The sequence below is a fragment of the Bombus impatiens genome, unplaced genomic scaffold, assembly GCF_000188095.3.
Source record: "Bombus impatiens unplaced genomic scaffold, BIMP_2.2 scf_0765, whole genome shotgun sequence".
Lineage (NCBI taxonomy): Eukaryota > Metazoa > Arthropoda > Insecta > Hymenoptera > Apidae > Bombus > Bombus impatiens.
The window spans coordinates 970,314-991,766 of record NT_177184.1 but is presented as its reverse complement, the minus strand read 5'-3'; the positions used below and the strand labels follow the sequence as shown (position 1 = coordinate 991,766).

The 21,453-nt window shown below is 37.6% G+C and overlaps 4 protein-coding genes across 5 annotated transcripts in view; 1 reads left to right on the top strand and 3 right to left on the bottom strand.

Moving 5' to 3' along the window:
• LOC100748499 (inhibin beta chain) overlaps positions 1-5,084 on the top strand; it is a 21,835-nt gene extending 16,751 nt beyond the window's left edge. Inside the window, exons 2-5 of the mRNA XM_012390299.3 lie at positions 847-1,067; positions 1,629-1,863; positions 2,319-2,496; positions 3,467-5,084. Coding sequence (XP_012245722.1) covers positions 847-1,067; positions 1,629-1,863; positions 2,319-2,496; positions 3,467-3,707 — 875 coding nt within the window. The 3' untranslated portion in view covers positions 3,708-5,084. The remainder of the gene's footprint in view (positions 1-846; positions 1,068-1,628; positions 1,864-2,318; positions 2,497-3,466) is intronic.
• A 2,596-nt stretch (positions 5,085-7,680) lies between these two features.
• LOC100748378 (probable serine/threonine-protein kinase fhkB) lies at positions 7,681-9,107 on the bottom strand. Its single transcript, XM_012390298.3, has 3 exons — positions 8,621-9,107; positions 7,951-8,508; positions 7,681-7,859 (listed from the first exon to the last, which is right to left on the bottom strand). The coding sequence occupies exons 1-3, from the start codon at positions 9,105-9,107 to the stop codon at positions 7,696-7,698; spliced, it is 1,209 nt and encodes a 402-aa protein (XP_012245721.1). The 3' UTR covers positions 7,681-7,695.
• A 6,546-nt stretch (positions 9,108-15,653) lies between these two features.
• Positions 15,654-19,654, bottom strand: LOC100742109 (activin receptor type-1). 2 transcript variants are annotated; one of them, XM_003492598.4, is made up of 8 exons: positions 19,553-19,654; positions 19,355-19,442; positions 18,881-19,059; positions 18,558-18,798; positions 18,214-18,482; positions 17,169-17,809; positions 16,850-17,081; positions 15,654-16,736 (listed from the first exon to the last, which is right to left on the bottom strand). In XM_003492598.4, exons 2-8 carry the CDS (start codon positions 19,419-19,421, stop codon positions 16,599-16,601), a joined length of 1,767 nt encoding a protein of 588 aa, XP_003492646.1. In that variant the 5' UTR covers positions 19,422-19,442; positions 19,553-19,654; the 3' UTR covers positions 15,654-16,598. The 2 variants fall into 2 exon arrangements, with proteins under 2 accessions (XP_003492646.1, XP_012245770.1); XM_012390347.3 differs by lacking the exon at positions 19,553-19,654 and having other exon boundaries at positions 18,881-19,072; positions 19,355-19,492.
• A 185-nt stretch (positions 19,655-19,839) lies between these two features.
• LOC100742229 (mid1-interacting protein 1-B) lies at positions 19,840-21,240 on the bottom strand. Its single transcript, XM_003492599.4, has 2 exons — positions 20,995-21,240; positions 19,840-20,671 (listed from the first exon to the last, which is right to left on the bottom strand). The coding sequence occupies exons 1-2, from the start codon at positions 21,006-21,008 to the stop codon at positions 20,089-20,091; spliced, it is 597 nt and encodes a 198-aa protein (XP_003492647.1). The 5' UTR covers positions 21,009-21,240; the 3' UTR covers positions 19,840-20,088.
• Positions 21,241-21,453: the final 213 nt, after the last annotated feature.

Genomic DNA, 21,453 nt, shown 5'->3' with positions numbered 1-21,453 from the left:
AAGGGTAGGAAAGAAAAGGAAATAACGGGACAGTGAGCGGAGAGAGGAGGGTAAGGAACGAAATGAAAGGGGTGAAGTGGCGAAAGAGAGAAGAAGCGCGGGTTGCGGGGAATGGAAGGCGGAAGACAGACGGGTGGCAGACACCCCATGCTTATCCTCGTCCCTCCAACGGCACTCGGTCCGTGACTCACTAAACCGTTAAGGGATAAAGCCGCGCTGCTTTCACAGTATGCGCACACACCGACACCGATATTTGCAGATCCGCGTGTGTTAACCTGCGCCCGTGTCTACGCGTGCACTGCTCGATAGCTTCGATGTATCTCTCGTTACGCTTGTACACGAACAACCTTCTCTCGCCTCTTATATTTCATCGCACTCTCCTATGTATATGCGAATCCCTGTGTCTCCCGCCAACACACTGCTCCTGGCACACGAGCTTCGAACCGCCGAGTGCATTACACTTTCTCTCTCCTTATCCCTGCATCTCGTGTTCTTTTTCTCTATATGTATACATACATATGCATACATGTTATATATGTCCGTTTTGGTTCTTGCTATTAGACAGTTTTTGTAGTATAACGAGCGGTTATATACGAGCGAGATTACGCTCGAACGACAAAGCGATTCGCCTCTGAAAGAAAAATTCATCTTGCTTGTAATCCTCGTTACGTCTGTCGGATTTCGTCGCGAGTCCTTCTTAGTCGACTACCGATATTCTCTCGTTTCAATATCACACTATCGCGTCGCGTTGTTGGAATGAAAAATTCAAATAGACGTAAAAATTGGCGTGATCTTTTATCCTGCTCGATGCCTCTTTTTAACGAAACGAATGCTTCTTGTTCTCAGGACGTACGCTGAACGGACAGCCGTTATTGGAATTTCCAATGTCCAGTGGAGAACCCGCGTTGGAGCCACTGAGGATCAAAAGAGCAACCCTTTGGACCAGAGTGGAATTCAGGCACGCCCACCATTATCAACATCATCGTCAGAGTCAAACGAACCAAAGAAATATTACTCTCTGGGTATTTAGAGTACGCTGCGGCAACACGACGCACTTGCGTGGAAAGGTAATCTCGACCGGTCGATTATTTAGATTCGCTTGGATGTTCTTGCATATATGTAACGCGTCGAGTAATTAACTTTCGTAATTTCCCCTTTATAATCGCGTGTTTCTCGCTACTGAATATTCCGAATGCGCACGCTTATACAGAAAGCTTTTCAGAAAGCTTTTTTCCTTACTTGTCTCGACGGGTGCCACATGTTCCCGAAGACGGGGCGTAAATTTTCCAAATAACCCGATCAAGTTCGTAGACACGCGCGAATTACGCGTCGGTTGCTCTTCGTCGCATCTAGGATCTTCGTGCGATAATTATACGTACGATAGCGACAAGAAAAAGGACGCTCGACCACTTTCGTTCGACTTATATAAATGTAATCGCGTTAAAACGTACTGCGATCTTAAGTCGTCTTAGCAATCGTTCGTCGCAATATTAGCGACTACGGTTGACGGGTTTCAGCCGATCGGGAAGCTTCGAGTAATGCCGAGTAGGGTGAAAAATAAAATAATTCGCGGTCGTTCTCCTTCCCTGGCGAAAAACGGATAAATGGATATACACGTGGTTTCGTAGGAGCTAGGTCAATACTTGGAGATGGTCACGTCGCTGGGAGTAAACGTTGGACAACTGGGTTGGCTCAAGTTCGACGTCACCAAGGTTGTGAACAGTTGGTACACGACGAGTCGGGATACCGCCAGAGATAAATTAACGTTGCTCGTCGACTGTACCGGATGTGGCTCGCACGTCTACGTATCCACCTTTGACGGACATTCCCCGCACGTGATCGAGTCATCTTTAAACGCAAAAGGTATCCAACTATCCTGACTTTTTCTTTTCCCGAGAAATTTTTTTGAACGCGTAGAAATATCGTCGACGCTGTGATCGATAGATCATCGATATTCGTTTCGTAAGATTTGAAAACACCGCGAAACTATGGAACACGTTCGAACGTGTAAAAGTTACAGGTTACTAGCGACACTTTTAGCAGAAAATGTACAGTGTCTTAAACACACGTGCGATTAAACGTATCGATATTAAACATAGGTTCCGCTCGATATCACGGCTAACATAACGAATAATTAATTGTACGAACGCTTTGGTGATCTCCGCGAAGCGTACGCTTGCGAGAAATACCTTGTAATTCGAATACGTGTATTTTTATTTTTATATTCGTTTCAAATTTGTCTATCGCAAACGTGATAATCGTGTCTCGTGGCCGTATTAGCGAATAATCACAAAGTCACGAAAAACCACGTTTCGCAGGTACTCAAGATCCGGATAGGCCTTTCCTAGTCGTCCGCACGGATCCCGCGGCTGTGAAACGGGTTAGAAGGCGAGCGATCGAGTGCAGCGGTGCTATAAAGGGTCAATGCTGCAAGCAAAGGTTCTACGTAAATTTTTCTCAGCTCGGCTGGGACGACTGGATAATCGCTCCTCAAGGGTAAGGACGATAACGAAATCGTATCGTAAGAATTTGAAGCGCGATCCTCTTGCGACGTAAGGTGAGCTGAAGTTATTCGAGTCGTCGACTTAAAATGCGATCTTCGACTTTGCGACATCGATAGAGCGGTCGAAATCGTCGTAGGCTGCGAAGCGGACTTTTACGCGTTTATTTAACAACGCGATAATACGCAGAGTGTACGTGATATGCAAAAATACGGACGATATCTGTTTGTCAAATCAGGTTGAGAAAAGTACGAGTTTGCGTAAAAAGGCGCCGTCTAGTTGCGACCGATGATGCAGTGCTGTGTATAGTTTCACACAGTCGAAGGAACAAACGAGGTGTTGCATTATTGACACAACGTTGTCGGGGTGGATGGTTGTTTTGCCGATCGGATTGTTATCGAGTTAGCGTAGCGCAGACACGAGTGGAGCGGGGTATACGCGTTGTACGATGGCACGAGACGATACAGCCGTCGATCAGTAACTGCAAGTCATTCGTAGGGTATCCCGTGAAATCAGAGTGTCGCTTACAAGTGCAACGGCCCTAAACCCTTAACTTACCGGCAATTATTGCAAACAGAATTGTCTGCAGCTTAACGAAGTTTGCCGCTCTGCGGAAACACGCACGCACGAGAAACAGAAATTCGATATCTGCTTCAAATTTTCCCCAATTAAATACAATTTCTATTTTATCGTATAATACAATTCTATCTTACCGTAAATATAAATATCCTTGAACTCCGTACATCGACGAAAACTCTGCTAGACTAACCCTTCGCGTAAATATTCGTCAACCCTAACTTGCTTCGACCAAGCTGATAACAATGCCGATCGCAGACAGAGAATTTCTCTAGTTGCACGAACTGACGGACGTTCGTCCAAGTTGGTATCGTCGCTTTGAAAAACTTGCTTGTGAAAATTATGAAAACTACGTGGAGTAACGTAAACGGGTTGTTCGATCTGCGTAGGTACTACGCGAATTACTGCAGGGGAGACTGCGCGGCCGGACACAGAACACCGGACACCTTCCTCAATTACTACACCCACGTGATCGAGGAATACCGAAAGATGGATCGACTGGCTGGCATGCAGCCCTGCTGCGCTCCCCTCAAGTTCTCGCCGATGTCGTTGATCTACTACGGTCCTGACTCCAACATCATCAAGAGAGATCTACCAAAGATGGTAGTGGACGAATGCGGCTGCCCTTAAACGTTCGTCTTCTACTCCGTACATAGCTCCTTCTATGCTCTCCCTTCGCGCTCCCTTTACGCTCCCTTTACGCTCCCTTTACAATCCCTTCGTGTATGCTGTTCGTACGCAGCCTGTACGCGGACTCGAAGTCGATTCGAAGAGGCTAGTGCGTCCACTGAAACGGCCTTTTCGAGATTTACAGCGAGGTACGGTATACATATTTATACGCGTCGGATCTTCGTCCGGCGTTCCTTCGATATTGTCAAATTTCATAACGCTTTGCCCGCAGAATTCGTGGCTGTTGATCGCGACGAGGCCGTTTAGTAGGTCGTGGTCGTCACCAGCGTGTTACTTCGATTTTCCATTCGCTCTGTATATACGTAGTTCGTGGCGGAATGTAACGAAGTTGTTCGTTGGAAAGCAAACTAGACGCGTTTCGACTTTGCTCGCGATCCGACAGGCTTCTCACTTCTTAGATAAACTGGCTCCGATTCGAATGGTAAATCGACGATCGGATCGCGCGTTCTCGCTCGTTGGTGGTTCGGTCGCGATACCCAACGAATCGCCGGATTCGCAATCGCGATCTGAAAGCGTTCAGGGAAGAACGGGGCAAAGAAGAAACGCGGATTTAGCCGTTAACGCGAAGGTTTTCTAATAAGACTTGTAGCTAAATTACTTGCTCGTTTATTAGTAAGAGCTGACTGAGAGTAAATAGAAACGGACATGAAGCGAGTGTGTGCGTGTGAGGGGAAGACCGAGAGCCAGAGCGCGTGAAGAAACATGTGAAAAGAAGGAAACGTGAAAGTAACGCGGACAACTGGATGAAAAAAAAGAGTGGAAATAGGAGCACGAAGAGAAACGAATAAAGAAAAGAACCGTTCAACGAGAATTACGTTCGTTTCGTTTCCACGCCACGTTATTAATGATTGCTCGTGGCAAAGAGCACGGGATTCAAAGGGAGTTTGGAGAGGAAAGAGGCTACGCGAAACGAACTTCTTGCTAGGAGCTTAGTCTTTTCGTACTAGTTGCGCGATTAAGAGGAAAACGAAGGGAAAGGAACTAATGAAAGTAAAAATGAGTGATTCCAATTTTAGGGTTTATGTATTACGTATGTATATTATATATACATGCAGACACTCGAGGTGATTTAACCGAGTATAAATATTTAAATACGAGCGTAAAGTTTAAGTGTAAACTATAAAAAGAAAAAAGAAACTCAATCTGATTGCCTTGTTTTTTATGCGAAACATTTGAAAGTATCGAAGAAAACGACTTAAATTGAAAAAAAAAGCAAAAAATATTATAAAATGCATGCGTACATGATAGATTTATACGTATATGTATCTACATGTGCATATATGTATAAATGAGATATAGATACATACACACGAGGGACGATAATAGGAAAACGAAAAAAAAAAAACGCAAAATATTCGATGTAGCAGGGATGGGAGGGTGGGAATCTTTGGGAAGGGTGCGGGTGGGGCGGGGTGGGTGGTCTTAAGTGCAAAACAGATTAACGAAAGTCACGATATAATTCTTATTTATTAACTAACTTAATCAACAATATTTCCATAATAACAGCCGATAGGATGAATCGTTGAAAACGTCAGAACGGTGTTGTAAGATAAACATTTTTCTTAACTCAAAGTTATAAAACAACTTTATAAAAGTTCCAGTCTCTTATAAATACAACCTGCCAATTTCACAAGGGTATTAGAAAAGAAAGACTCGCACGCGAATTTCGCGCGTGCACACTGTGTACGTTCGTAACGCACATGTTCTAGGCGGTAACTATACCTAACAAAGTACACGTAACAATTATTCGGTTCATCAAAAGACAAAGTCTCTCCTAAAGGGTTTTCTCCGGATTTTTTACATGCGTACTATCTGTGTTCTTATCGGCGAGAAGAGTCGCAAAATTGCATTAGATCATCGTCAATCGGATAAACGTTCGATCGAGCGACGTGAAAGGGAGAAGAAAAAAGAAAAAAAGAAGAAAATACGGATAAACAATTACACGTACGAATAATTGTACATACGTATGTAGCGATCGCATTGCCAGTTACAGGAGAAGGCGCGAGACTCTTTCGAAGGATAATTAGTCGAAGGAGATGGACTCGATAGGACGATAGATACGCAATGACAAGTTGAAGAGGCGTGTAAATTACAAATAATAACGAACAATACAAAATGACAATAATTAATCGATGGTCTCGAAGAAGATCACGAACAATGGAACAACGGTTTTTCCTTTTCGTTGTTAGACAAACTAGTAAACGTTCGTCTATAATCTTAGTTTCCTTAGATTTTTCATAAAACTCGTGTCGAACGATACACGGTACTGATATCGTTATAGAAAACGGCGCGTCGTGTGTAAAGAAAGATTGAACGACACGCGCCGCGCGATGTCCAAACGATATAGAAAAAGGTTAAAAATTAATTAACGAGCATACGGTAACTTTTAACACGAAAGATGTACGTATATTGAATTATTCGTGGGAAAGTTGGTTGACCCACGCAGCCTTACTGGGCCTTATTAAAATATGTATCTTTGCATCATTACTAAAAGTCTATGTACTAATTTAACGATAAAGCATAAATATTTAAACGAACAAAACGATTACAAGATTGAGAGCGAGAGCGAGAGAGAGAGAGAGTGTGTGTATGTGCGTGTGTGAGAGAGAAAGAGAGAGAGAGCAAGTGACGAAGAAGAAAGCGACGATACGAGGATGGAAGAAGTATAATAGCGATGGGAGATAGGAGAGAGAAAAGGAAAATGTAGCAATTGAGAGGGAATAGAGAGATATACACGCATACGCAAATCCACGTGAAAGTCATATAATTATTCGTGTTGATTAGTTTGATTGGACTATACTAGCAATAACGAGGAGAGAAGAGAAAGAAAGACAATGTAAAATGTCATTTGATAGGAAAAGGTAAAGGATTAGGAAGAAACGAAGATAGTAGTACGTACAAAGCTTTCGAATGGCAAGTAAATAATTAATTAATTTAAACGAATCGATGTAAAAGATTGCCTGTTTATCCGATACGATTTCAGTCGCGTTTGTTTCTTTCGGGAATCAAACCGATGATTCGGTAATAACGAGAAGGGATATTTTTGAGGAAAAAGTGTAGACGAAATACAAATACTACAATGAGGGTAGTTTATTTAAGAGTTATTAATAGTTTGTTATTTATTTTTTATTAAAGAATGAGAGCGAGAGCGAGAGCGAGTACGAGAGAGAAGAAGAAGAAAATACGTGTGCGTGTATCGGTGAAAACGAATGAGGGAACGAAAGAAGAACAAAGTATTTCGCCATTTCGTCGTTTGCCTAACTACAAAAGCGAGAAAAAGAAAATAAAAAAAAACTGATTGCGTCCAAAGTAAGATTTAAAGCAACTTTAGACAAACACATTTCCAGTATCGATAACGAATATTTCGTTAACTGCCCTTGTTTTCTCTTCAACTACAATTATTATCACCATTACCATTATTTCCTTAACTCTTCCTTTTTCTCCTTTTTCTCCTTTCCAATTACTTCAGCCTCTACTGTTATCGTTATCGCCAACTCTGTCATTAATGCCACTGTCACCGCTGTTTGCTGCTGCTACTGCTTTCGCAACTATCGCCACCGCTATTGTTATTACTAATAACTATTACTAGTACCAGCGTTATTGCTAATGTCAATTCCTCTATCATTATCAGTACTATTACCAGTCCATCGGTCACTTTTGTTCATTATCGCTATCGTTGCTACCACTATCGCTACCACCATCGCCGCCATCGTTCTCCTACTATTATCACTAGCATTACTAAACACCATCATCTCAACTACACTACAATTATTCTAATTCTGCTGTCAATAGTATTATGAAATAATACTTGTACCATTATAATCAGTACCATCGTCGATTCTATCATCATTACCCCTGACAAAAAAGATTGTTATTATTAGCCCTATCAATGCTACTAGTAAATCCATTATTAGTAGCATCGCTGGCCTTAATGCTGTTGCTGTTGCTGTTGCTGCTGCTGGTGCTGCTGCTGTTGCTGCTGCTGCTGCTGCTGCTGCTGCTGCTGCTGATGATGATGCAATTGTTGCAGCTTTTGTTGCTGTTTCTGCTGCTGTACAAAACTGTAACTGCGAGCCAGTGGCTGCGGCATGCCTTAAAAGATATAAGAAAAGAGAATGGATTAAAATACAAGATACCGATGATTAATTAATTTTAAAGGAACATGAATTATCGTCGTACTTACAATCCAACGAATTGTTACATGCAGTATTCCTTCTATATTCTTTTTCTCTATCACGCTCTCGTTCTCTTTCTCGTTCTGCAACCTCGAGGCTTCTCTGCTTCGACGTATTGCTCAAAACGCCCACACCTCTGACAAGGCTCTTCGAAGGCTCATTTCTTTCGGCTAACATTGCGCCGTACATATCTCTAACATTCGCTTCTGAAAGCGACACTGAACATCCATGATGCCTTCTACCTATACTACCAGTATTATCTTGCTTATTCATATTACGCGGATGCATGGAACTTGGATAAAAGGCTGAAGTGTTTGTTTTGTCCAAACTATTTACTCTTTCCCTATGATGAATCTCCCTTTCCCTATCTCTATCTCTATGATAACGATTACTGCTTTCCACCAGGGAGCCATACTTCTCACCCTGTGATTTATAACTATGACTCAACTGAACTTCTGGCGGACGGTACGGAGGCATCTCTTGCCTAAATCTAGATTCCATCAATGACTCCCGATATGGCGAAGTACTTGGTTCAGGACCGTACGAACCTCTACTACTTTCTCTACCTACAGCAACAAAACGGATTGAGGTAATTTCTTGCTTCCCCTTTTGCATTCTGTTTGAATGAAGATTATTACAGATCTTAACTTTTTAATGAAACTTAACTCACATTCTTACCATTTTTATTCTTTTCCAATTCTAAATTCCCTGCCCTACCCTCGCGTTGTGAATCAGCAAACGTCTTCTTCTTAAATAGGGGAGTACTAGTTGACAGTGACAAACCTAATGGAGGTGGTTCACCCAACGGTACCGATTTCTGATTCTTCACACTTTCCAAAGTGCCGCTCTTGTGTCCCCTAGCTTCCAACGTACCGCTGTGTTGCCTGGGCGAAGATTGTGCTTGAATTGCCGGTGCCTGGGCGACGGAACGATGATGATGCCGAAGAGGAGAATCCAACAATCGATAGGCTGCTGCTGCTGCTGCTACTGCTACTGCTGCTACTGCCGCTACTACTGCCACTGCTACTACTATCACTACCGCTATTACTACCGCTACTACTACCGCTACTGCTACTGCTACCACTATCGCCATTCCCATTACATTGGAACGCTGACATTTGATACGTCTATTATCACCTTTATTACCATTTGATCTTTCTTTCATTTTTCAAAAAGAATATTTTCTTCGGTGGAAATGTTAGGAGCACGTAAGGGTCTCCGCAAAGCCTTTAACAAGCTCAAGGACTGCGTTTATTAACTACTTTATTATAAAGAAGAGTAACAATAATAATGCCGATGATAATAACAAGAATGATAACGATAGTACTACCGGTATTAATATTAATATCAATATTAACAATAATAACAATACTAATGATAATAAGTACAATAATAAGGATAAGAAAAGTCAGAATAAGGATATTATTGATGATCAGATGATGATAATAATAATAACAGCAAGAATGATGATGGTTCGTGCTGTTAAAATTAGTATTATTATGATAATTATTTCTATTACTATTACTCCTACTCCTACTCCTACTACTAATACTATTACTATTACTATTACTATTACTATTACTATTACTAATACTATTACCATTACTATTACCATTACTATACTATTACCATTACTGTTACTCCTATTACTATTACTATTACTACTACTACTATTACTATTACTACTACTACCACCACCATTACTACCACTACCACTACTACTACTACTACTGCTTCTACTACTACTACTATTACTACTACTACCACTACTACTACTACTGCTTCTACTACTACTACTACTTATTACGTACGTACGTACTACTACTACTACTACTACTACTACTACTACTACTACTACTACTACTACTACTACTACTACTACTACTATTACTATTACGTACCACTACACTAAAACTATTACTGTTACTACTGCTACTGCTATTGCTACTACTGATGCTGTTGTTATTACTATTACCACTAGTGTCACTACTAATACTAGTACCATTACTCCTACTATTACTCTATTACCACTACTATTATTATTATTACTATTGCTATTATTACTACTACTGCTGTTGCTGTTACTGTTATCATTACTAAAATTGCTGTTGCCGCTGCTGCTGCTGCTATTACCACTGCTGTTACTATTAGTACTATTAGTACTACGATTAACGATAATTATAACGATATCGATGATAATAGCCGTTACGATAATAATGAGTATAGTTGTATAACGATAATAATAACGTTGATTATATTAACGATAACGATGATGACGATGATGATATAGTGGTAACAATAATTACGATACGAAAGTAATAATAGCTCGTAAGAGACGACGATGAAAATGTGTTCGGTTGTAAAACTTTTACCGAAAGCAATTAAGTCTATCCTTTCTAGATTAAGGTTTTTCCAAGGGAAAAAAGAAAAGAGTATAGGGAAGAATAAGCAACCACGCAGATCCAAACTATTCGCTGTCGATTTAAGAAAGAATAACGAAGAAGCAAGAAGTCGATACTTTTTACTCGATCTGTCATCTCAGTCAGTGTCCTTGTATCTTCGGTAATGATCTAAAACAATGATACCTCTTATCGTTCCTATTTATATAGATCGCTTATATAGATAATACATTAATTCACGAGAAAGGAAACTTGTAAACATACTGTATAATCATCCTTTACCTCGCTGAAAGCGAGTTTTTTTATCTTGTCAAAGCAATGCTTGCACGTATACACACAAAGTCGTCAAAGTTGGTTAATTTAAGTAAAAGATTCTAGCGATTACGGAAAGGAGAAGAGAACGGAAGAATGCGAGCCAGGGAAGAACGAGTGTGCGTTGTGAGTTTCTGTGAACTGTGAAGATAGAAAGAAATTGAGAAAATGAGGCTCCAGTAACCATAATGACAAATAACGATGAATAAACGAAGACGAATAGAGCGAATAGAATGATAGGACGAGCGAATGGAGACAAACATTTCGTACGAATCGTGGCATATGGTTGATTTCTCAGCAACGTAGAGATATTACGTCCATACATAAGATAGGAATGTGATGGTTGGCGATAGTCGCCGTAGGAACGATAGAGATTCGAGCCTGATGAAAATGACGCGAAGATCGACTGCGAGCCAGAAGAACGGCGAACGTCGCTTGTAACGTCGAAAAGTAATTTGCTAATCGCGTGCTAGTTACGGCGCCAGGGAGAAGAGTAAAATTCTTCAACGAGATTGCGTTTTCATAGCGAAACTAGAAATCCGTCGAATGCGAAACGCTGCGCTATACGCGATGCGTTGACGATTTATCGTCGATTAATTTCTCCAATTACCAAAGTCACGTACAAAGCGAATCTACGCTTCAACGATCGTCTTTTGTTTATCGTACCCGCGGCTACAACCTTCCTCGATTCTTTTCTCTCGCAAGCCGATCCCTTCGGAATCTAACGATACCCGTTAGGTGCCAGCTTCGTTCGCTTGCACTCGCAACCCCGCCGTGTACTTAACGAGCGAATACTACCTTCTATGCATGTAGATAATTCCAAGCAAAAAGAGAACGTGAACGGTACGTTGGCAAATGCGAAGAAAGGCATGCGCCAGCCAGTGGCTAGCGACTCGTCTTCTTATTGTTAGTCGAGCAACAAAATAATAGAAAAATCGACCAATTATCGATCGGCTATCCTTTTCTTTTTCTTCATTCTCCTTTCTACGTGCTTAGCGCTTGCAGCTGTTCACTCGGTAAGAGACTAGTCTGATCGATCGCGATATGGCTGTGTATCGTGTCGCGATATCCGCGTACAACCGATCGATCCACGTATCTACCATGTTTTCCTTCTCGTCTTCCGCAACAACGGAAAGATGGAACTCGCGATCGAACCTGCCGATCGATCCTCTATGTATTGTGCGATGCAGATTCAAAGTGCCTTATGACAATTTGTTCGTACCGTAAGAGCAACGCGTATACCGGCTTACCACGAATAACGAAATGCTTGCGAAACAACTGGTAAGGTGTAAAGGAAGAAGAAGGGAAGGAAATGTTAGGAAGAAAAACGTTGCCCTATCGACGATCGAGCAGGAGCGTCGTTCGATCCGTGAAGCGTACTTATTCGCGCTGTTATCGTACGCGACGTATCGAACAGAATAGCGAAAACGAGTTCGAAGAAAAGGAAACAGTAGGTAGGGTAGAGAGGTGGCAGGGTATGAAAGCGGAAGAAAGAGAATGAGAAGCAGCGGCAGCAGCGATAGTTGTGAAAAAGTAGGTAAAAAGCTAACTAATCGCGACAACGACGAAGACGACGACGGTGAAGACGAATGTTTGCGAATGTAAGAAAAAGACACGAGTGCAGCTCGAGTTGGCAAAATTCGCGTTAAAAATTATTTACCGCGTCCTTTTCGCGATTGGCGGCGATCTCGTTGCATCGTTTTCAACTTCGACGATGTATACGATACACTGTACGTACGATACACTGGCGCTCGTAAGTGTGTGCACTTTCTTTTCGTTTTAAATCCGACGTATATCTGATAAAAAGCTGATAAAAAGCACGTAGGACAGGTTAAACGTTAACTTTAAAATTCGAGAACGCTACGCAACTACGCTGCTTTGTTCGCGTTCTCGGAAAACTGTCCTTATCGAGATTGTCGTTCTCTTTTTTCTACGCAGAAATCGAATCCGACGATTGACACGTTACCAAAGAACACTGTCGATCACCAACAATTTTCCGATTACTTTCAACAATCGTTAATTGTCATGAACAGTACTCTTATAGCATTCGTTCATTTTAGAGTCGTTCGTTATTCGTACCAGTTTCCCGCGCTATAATTATGGCATATCTCACCGTACTCCATTTGACAAAAGACTATGAAACTATCAAAAGAGAAATCTAACACTTACCACTTGTAACTCGTCTGATATTTGCCAATACTATTCGTTAGTAAGTTATTACGCAAAAATATTCCGATCGTCAAGATTTGTACACGTATATTCCATGCCATTGATTAATCGTATTTCGATCTCGCAGCCCTTTCTTTCGAGACTTTCAACGCCAGTAAACCGGCGTCCAAAAAATCTATCTTGTCTTTCCCTCCTCCTTTTTCATTCTATCCGACGTCCATACACATTCTCGCACACGTTCAATCGGCATCGATTCCATCTACGCGAAATCTATTTCATTCTGTCTTAGAGCGACTATCGCGATAAATTATCGTCGTGCCTCGTTCAGATTAGTCAAGTTACTCGAAATCAAGTCTTTTGAGCGCAAGTAACCCGACTTCCACTGGAAAATAAGCATTGTACAAGATGTGGTAATTGGTGCAAATTATCGACGTTTCTTTTCTAGTCGACTCTTCTTCGTCGCTAGCTTCCTCGTCTATCCTCTCGATTATCCCCGAAATTTCGCTCTTGCTTCATACCTCGTTCTGATTAATCGAGTTATTGCAATACAAACGACTTGAATTCAACTTGAAAGCATCTTACCGGCTTGAACTTGTTATCTGCTCTATTCTTCTTCTCACTAGTTAATCGCTTGACACCAAGTGCTGGTCTACGCGCCTTCTCCTCTCTCTCTATCTCCTCTGTCTGTCTGTCTGTCTGTCTGTCTCTCTCTCTCTCTGTTTTCTCCGTTGCGTTTCATAACTGCGAAACCACCCTACGATTTTCAATTTTTCTACAGGCGAAAGATACAGAATCAAATGGCTAGCAATGTTATTTACAAGCACAACACAAATAATAACTTTTCTATTTTTCACCTCGTATTAAATGATAATAAAACGTTTCTTTTTTCACGCTTGACCGAGCCTCCATGTAAAAAGTGAAAATTCTTGGGTAGTTTTATAATTATTAAACGCATTGTATCTGCACTACCGTCCATGACTATTTTGGACATTTACAAGTTATCGCAAATATATAGGATATAATTCAAACGAAAGTCTTTCGTCTAATTTGAACCTCCCGTCGTATGCTCATTTTCTGATAGAGCGTTTCTTTAACAGAATCTACCTTTCATTTTCATATTACCACTATTTTGGTAATTGTACGAAAGCAATGTTAAATGCAAAACTTAATGTACGTTACGAGACTGAATATACTTGGACTTGATTAATTAGCGTGTAAACTAAACTGCTGTAACTAAACTGCAGATTTTTATGCATTTATGGAAAATTTGATGGTACAAAAGTGCACGCAGTGTATACAATATGCAAAGATTTATAAAACATCCAAAATAAATTCCGTTTCATTGCCTACGTTCGTTAAAGTATAGATCGCTATAAATGCAATTCTTTCTATTCTTTTATGTATCTTGAAAACTGAAAAATGCTAAATAGACCAATTTAACTTTAATTAAAGAGAATAGTATGGATGGTAGTGTATCTATTTATTTATTTATTTAATATATAGTTATATTCGTCTGTCCGTCCGTGCGCCTGCTTGCATACTACCCGCCTAACGTGCATGCCTGGCTGGCTATCTGCCTGTCTTTCCAGATTTCTCCCTGGCTGCCTGTTTGCCAGCATTCGGTTCGCGACAAACGTGCCAGGTTGGAATTATGTATCGTAAGGTAAACGAGTTAATTCCGTGTACAATGATCTGGTTTTCGTCTGGAATATCTAGATTAGCGATCGAGAATGAGAGGAAAGAAAAAAGAAAGCTCGGAGGACGATCGCGAAGCGAGTGTAACGCGTCGATCGATAAAAATCTCTATAAATCCGAAAGCGAGCTATTGAGGGAAAAAATGCTCGCCGCTCGTGCGATCGCGAAAGGCCTACAACTCCTTCGAGTTTGAGATTTCTGCTTCTATATACATAATTATTATTGTACATAAGCCTCGAAATGCGTTCGCGATCGGCTTCCTTTGTAATTAATATTGTATTAATAAGTGTGAACGTAATAGTTGTAACTATACGGTGAACGTGAATGCTTTAGCTGACGTTTGAAGCGTGTGTTAATCGACTTACGCGTATTATTATTGTTAACGATATACAATTGTATTTACTTTTATAAAATAATGTCGGATATTGTAATTAAAATTCTATACCGAAACCATTCTGTATCCACGAGAGACGAATAAATAAAACGATGAAAACGACCCATATCTCATCCGATCGATTTGATCGATTCGAGGAAAAACCCGCAGATGCGTCGCTATCCCTCTGTTTACTTACATTCCCCTTCATTTGTCTACGTTTGAGATGTGATCGTACGAAACACTTCTGAATTTTTCCAAGTTCGCTTTTTTTAAAAATAACAAGGAATAAGATTGTTAAATAGGATTGTAGAGGGGTAGAATTGAGGTTAAATGTTAAAGCAATTGAATTCCCTTTTAAAAAGTGATAATAGCGCGTCACCTGTTCGTAAGATATAGCGCGCTAAGAAATTTAACACTTAAATTACTCGTTATTTCAGTTTGATAACTTAAATTTGTAACTTATTGGAGTATTCTCCTAAATTTTTCATCTATTTTTCTTCGATATCTAATTTACAATGATTATTCATTAAATACTATTATTGGATATTTACTATATCGATTATTTATTAATACTTTTCTCGCGACAATATTTTTGTCATAAGAACATCTACATTTCACAGTAATTTCACTAATTGATGTTGATGAACATTCGACAAGAAATATTCTAAGGAGAAAGAACAGATCTATTTAAAAATAGAACGCCAAAAGTGAAAACAATCGAAATATTGATGAATTTCGTAAATAAATTTTTTTACATGGATGACGATACACTAACTATGATTTTTATTACAAATCTTGTTAACATTCATACATGTCATATAAAAATAATATTATGCCGAAAAGATATATGTACTAATAGTCTCGTCTGTTTATTAACGTTTTGAATATATAGCTGTTACCACCTGCAAAACATTTCCTAGTGATTGATATATATGTGATATAAAAAATCTATTGTTATTTTGATAAAGATTTTGTTACCACTTATATTTATAGTTGCTACTACAATTATAACAACTATTTATTGAATTATCAATTGTTATAGTTATTATGTTATAATTACAGTAAATAATCTAGCTAATTAAGCACGTTAATTATAATGAACACATCAATAATTCTCAGCCATTGGCAATAATAGATGATCGCATCTCCCTTTCTCTCAAGTAGTTTAAAAATTCTCTTAGAATAAAAATGATAGAAATTTCATTCTTTACATAACAGAGTGGTAACTTATTTACCCAATTAAAATATCCGATATAAATGAATATTCATTTATACTAGATAATTTCACAAAGCGATGAACATATTCTTCGCCAGCTTAGTTAGACTATTTGAGACGGCTGAGGCTTTACGGTACTAGAAACTAATAATAATAGTAATTAACAAAAAAATATTTCTTTTTAATTTAACTACTAAATACACTATACAAGGACACATAATATACTACACAAATATTATCCTATAAATCGTAATATACAATATTAGAATCATATGAAATAAGACTTCATTTCATTTTGCCTCAAGTATCATCTTTCGACTCAAGATAATTATAAATATATTTATAATAAAGTAAATGAGTAGCACAAACTTTATATAATTGTCCTTCATTTTTGCAAAGAAGAAATAAATTTACAGAACAAGCCACGCAGCTTATTTTCTTCGTACTAATAAATATCTGCATAAAATAATACGTATCCATACATGCTACTTAATCAAGGGACAAATGGACACGTGTGTCATTAGCTGCCAGTTTAACAAGTGTTTTTTTTACTCTAAGAACAGGTAGTCGCGCTGCAGGTTTTCCATGCCAGCATTCTTTCATTAATTTCCCCAAACCAGCCAATGTCTATAAAACATATATTATTATTTTGATGTCTTCCTAAGAAAACAATCTTTTCACATTTCATTCTTTTAAAAAAGAAAGTTCTAAAGCAAAAAATTAATGAATTAAATGCATACTGGATCAGAATGCCATCTGTTAGGAAGAGGTGGTCTATGTTGATCCAAACATACTAATTTTCGCATTTCTTCGATAGAAGGTTCTTGACTATTAGAAAGCCATTCAGAATATGGTGCTACATATTCTAATGCAACACCGTTACTTATACACCTCCTGCAAACTTCCCATAGTATCAATCCTAAACTGTATATATCAGCTCGTCTGAAGTTCTCCAAACATTCGACGTTTATCCTAAAGAAGTATTTTTAGTTTAGCGATTTAACGAGACAACTATTAAAAAGCTATTGTTCGAAAAATATAATTAAAAGTAATACATACGTTTGCTCAAGAATCTCTGGGCTCATATATCGTTTTGTACCTTGTTTTAAATCGATTCTATCTGTAGCCAAACGTTCTTGCGTTACAGCTAATGCAAAATCAGCAATTACACAACTACCATTAGTTTTAACAAGAATATTTTTAGATTTGAGATTACGGTGTGCCATGGCTGGTTTCCCTCTAGTTCCATGAATTTCTGTATGTAGATAAAGCAATCCATTCACAATACTCAAACAAATACTGAGTGTTTGATGATGTGTCAAAGAATGAGGTGTTCGATTTAAATAATCGAAAAGCGAGCCCATCGGGTGATAATGAGTCACTAGCCAAAGTTGAGTGCAACTTGCTCTACTTGTCATATCACTTCCGACGTAACCGAGAATATTATCGTGTCTCGATGGTAGCAATTGAGAATAAACTTCTGTTTCACGAGCCCAAGCTGCTTCATCTCGTGAAAAATATATTTTTACAGCAACATTTTCACCATGCCATATTCCTCTCCAAACTTCTCCACCAAATCCACCATTACCACCGCTACCAAGGCATTCCACTAGTGCCACTTGTTTAGCCAATGTTCTTTGCACCAATAATGGTAAACCAGATCCTGATCCACTAGTTAAGCTTCTTCCATCCAAGTATTCCTATTTCAATATACAATTTATATAATATTTACGTTTAAAATATGAAAATTACGAAATAAAGCAGAAGATGTAATAGAAAGAAAAGAGAATCAATTTTTATATTTCTGAACCTAAAATGAAATGAATTTTTAATAAGCATACAAATTTCTAGTTTAATTGCCTACATAAAAAAGAATTCAGAAAACACGTAACCATATTGTACCTATATTTATGTTTATTTGTTTAATTATTTTGTGTTTTCCTGAGAAAGCTTATATCGCTGTGTTTAATTGTATCTACATGTAATAAAATTCTCTTAATGCTATAAATATAGCTGACAATAAACGTATAAATATACATATATATGAAGACAGATTAGTCTATATTTGAACTTGAACTACTACAGGTAACATTTTATATCATACCTTTAGTGTACTATCACCAGCTGCAGTTGCTTTTAGTTCATGAGAATGATACGTAGTGGATGTTGGAGAAGAAAATGAGAAATGTAGGATAGATGACTCCATTTCAGAATCTATAACAAGTTTATTACGCCTTGCAGCCAATGTCCTTTTTTTACGAGTCCTACATACCAATAAATAAAACAGCACTATTCCAGCAATAATACAGAATCCAACCACAGGACCCAAAATTGCCAATGTTAACTTAACTGCATAATCTTCTTCAACAACATCTAAAAAATGAAACATAATTTGTACAAAAAATATATATATAAATAAAAAGATGGAATTATGTGTATAATATTTACCTCCATTAAAGTCATGTAATATTGGAAATGGCCCGCCATTGCAAAAATCTGTTTGGCAACATTCAACATGATATTGTACACCTCGTGAGGGTCCACTTACATGCCTCTTTTTAGTAACACTTTGAATAATACGCGGTGGCAATTGCTTATTACATATTAATAACATTTGATCTATCGTCGAAGTACATCCTCTACTTACACTTTCTATACCATCTGGTTGTCTTACTCTAGATTTCCAACACTATCGAATATTAAAACATACATTACTTCCCTAATATTCTGTAATTTAATGACTTTCTATACAATATTACAAGAGATATTACAGTAACTGCATTATAGCAGATTTCAGAATATAAGCAATCTGGTCCCTCGCAAATATGACATTTAAAACGTTGCTGCCCAGTCAAACTGCCATTAAAAGCCATAGTATCTATAGACTTTTGTGATTCTTCACTTTCAACAGAAAAATCATTTTCTAATAAAGAAAACTTCTCTTCTTCTCCTAAAAACGAGTCCTGTTAACCATTGAAATATATTTCAAGATATTATGAAGCATTATTTATAATTAGTGCATATGCACACTTGTATGCAGTTATTCAGATAAATGTGCATCAAATTGAATAATAATGCCAAATCAACAAAAAAAGATTAGAAAAAATTCAATTGAAAGAATAGCAATAAATGTGTTAGATGCTAGTATGAAACATTAAATAAGAAGAAAATAAACGTTTTGTTTCTGAATTGTTAGCTTGTCATTAGCATAAAGTATTTGTTTGATTGAAAAATATATTGCCCACCTGGACATAATTTGAGTATCAACGATAATATAAAATATGTGATAAACATAAAATCCGCCATTGCCATGCACGTCAAAACATTGAGGAGCTAAAATGAAATCGACACTTTTTCAAAATTCTTTTTTATGCGTGTCTGTCTACAATGAAATTAAAAGTAACTTCTATATTTCTACAACATGAATGAAAAATTTAACATACATGCGATCAACATTGAATTGGCGGTATTTTATTTTCATATTAAAAAAAAGAAATATCTACAGATGTCGTTACTATCGTTTTATTCCGTTCATATGATGCGTCCAAATGCGTATATTGTATGTATATATATATACATATATAAAGTACACACACACACATATATATATGTAATGTGGTACCCTAATAGCATGAATTTAGCTTATTTTTGTTTAGTAATATCGATATATAGATTTGGAGCTAAATTTGAAATTATCAGTACATATATGACAAGGAAATATCAAGGCCTGTTACACAATCGAACTAGTATTATTAATGGTACATACTTGTATCATCATGACGTGATAGTTGAGGTCAAGACCAAATTTTAACTTTTATTTAATGTTTAATAAATATAATTCAAAAACAGTACATTAAATATCAATGTATGTGCATGTATGCAATGTGTACAATTTATCCAGTACCGATATTTGTTTAAATATTTCGCTAAATAAAATTAATACATATATTTAACATACTTTCAACCGTTCAAGAGACGATCATGTTCGATGATCGATAACATTTTGATATCTTAGTATCAAATATTCAGCAGCCAGTGTCATCTTTTGTATGTTACGATGTAATCCATGTAAATGCTTCTTAAAAGACTGTGCAGTAGCACTAACATCGTTCTCATTTTCCGCTCCAAAATTATTTTCAATAAAAGTATCGGATTCTGAATTAGATGAAGTATAGATACTTTGCATACTATACATCGACGTACTACTCGAACTCCTAGCGCGTTTTAATTTTTCTGCTGACACAACAAAATCATTCTCTGTTTCTTGAAAATTATCCGTACAATTCTGTGACCATAAGATCTCGATTTTCATTTGACTAATGACGTTATAAAGGTGATACAAATTGGTATTAGCCAAAGTTGCGTTGATAATAGAACTACGTTTGTCCCCTAACTGAAGCCTATCCTGTGAATCGCCTACTGTTAAATCTAGAAGTCGACTGGGAATTAAAATCGTATTTTCCATCTCACACACTGTTTGAATAAATCGTTCCATGCTATTCAAAATAGAATTATTGCTAAATCCAATAACATCATGTTTGGTTAATTTTTGAAGACTTGCCCTAAAACAGAAGTATAGATAGTGATAATGATTATAGGGAGCAAGTGAAAACATTATTGATTACTTCATAATTCGATGATTATAATGCATTTATCGATTAATGAACATAAAACGCATGTATTGTAACGTTATTTCAAAACATGTATAAGTATTGTATTAATTGAGTCGGTGTTATTAAATTATGAAAAAAATGGCTGAGTAATTAATAATTTCGTCTACATCGAACTTTCTATTTCAAATTGATTTTGCAATAAATTTATTTTTATTGTAAATTATTAGTCTGCTGTAGATATAATTTATTATATTATAAAGACTATCACTTACCCCTTGCATGACATTTCACAGTACACTTTAAATAAAATAAAAATAGTAGAATAAACACAATGAAAAGATAACTAATGCATTGGATAAGAGCTCTTACAACAATAACGTGAATGTACCAACTTTACCACTGTAACAGAGTGACAAAAGTAAATTCCAATGAATTCAGTATGATAGGTAATGAAGTAAAGGTTCCCAGGTCATAATAAATATTGAAATTTCCTCCCAGCTACAATTAACATATTCTACTTCCTGCAATATTGTATGATATTGTAATTCTATACTCTAGAAAAAAAGATAGACGTTTGATCTGATTTAACTGATAGTGATAGGGTTTATACATTTTTCTTGTTTCGTGATCTTGCACTATTGCAAAGGCAATATAAAAAAATTATTTATCACAAATCAAGCTGTAATTCAAAAGCAAGCAACTAGTGACTTTAGTTTCAATTATGACGATTT

What these genes read in the sequence shown, in the direction of transcription:
- LOC100748378 (XM_012390298.3), bottom strand. Translation starts at nt 9,107, where the DNA reads ATGAAAGAAAGATCAAATGGTAATAAAGGTGATAATAGACGTATCAAA. An exon ending in ATTGGAAAAGAATAAAAATG is followed by an intron (nt 8,509 to 8,620) that starts GTAAGAATGTGA and finishes TTGTTGCTGTAG; the next exon opens with GTAGAGAAAGTAGTAGAGGT. An exon ending in ATGTAACAATTCGTTGGATT is followed by an intron (nt 7,860 to 7,950) that starts GTAAGTACGACG and finishes ATATCTTTTAAG; the next exon opens with GCATGCCGCAGCCACTGGCT.
- LOC100742109 (XM_003492598.4), bottom strand. Translation starts at nt 19,421, where the DNA reads ATGGCAATGGCGGATTTTATGTTTATCACATATTTTATATTATCGTTG. An exon ending in GATACTCAAATTATGTCCAG is followed by an intron (nt 19,060 to 19,354) that starts GTGGGCAATATA and finishes ACTCGTTTTTAG; the next exon opens with GAGAAGAAGAGAAGTTTTCT. An exon ending in ACAGATGGCATTCTGATCCA is followed by an intron (nt 16,737 to 16,849) that starts GTATGCATTTAA and finishes TATGTTTTATAG; the next exon opens with ACATTGGCTGGTTTGGGGAA.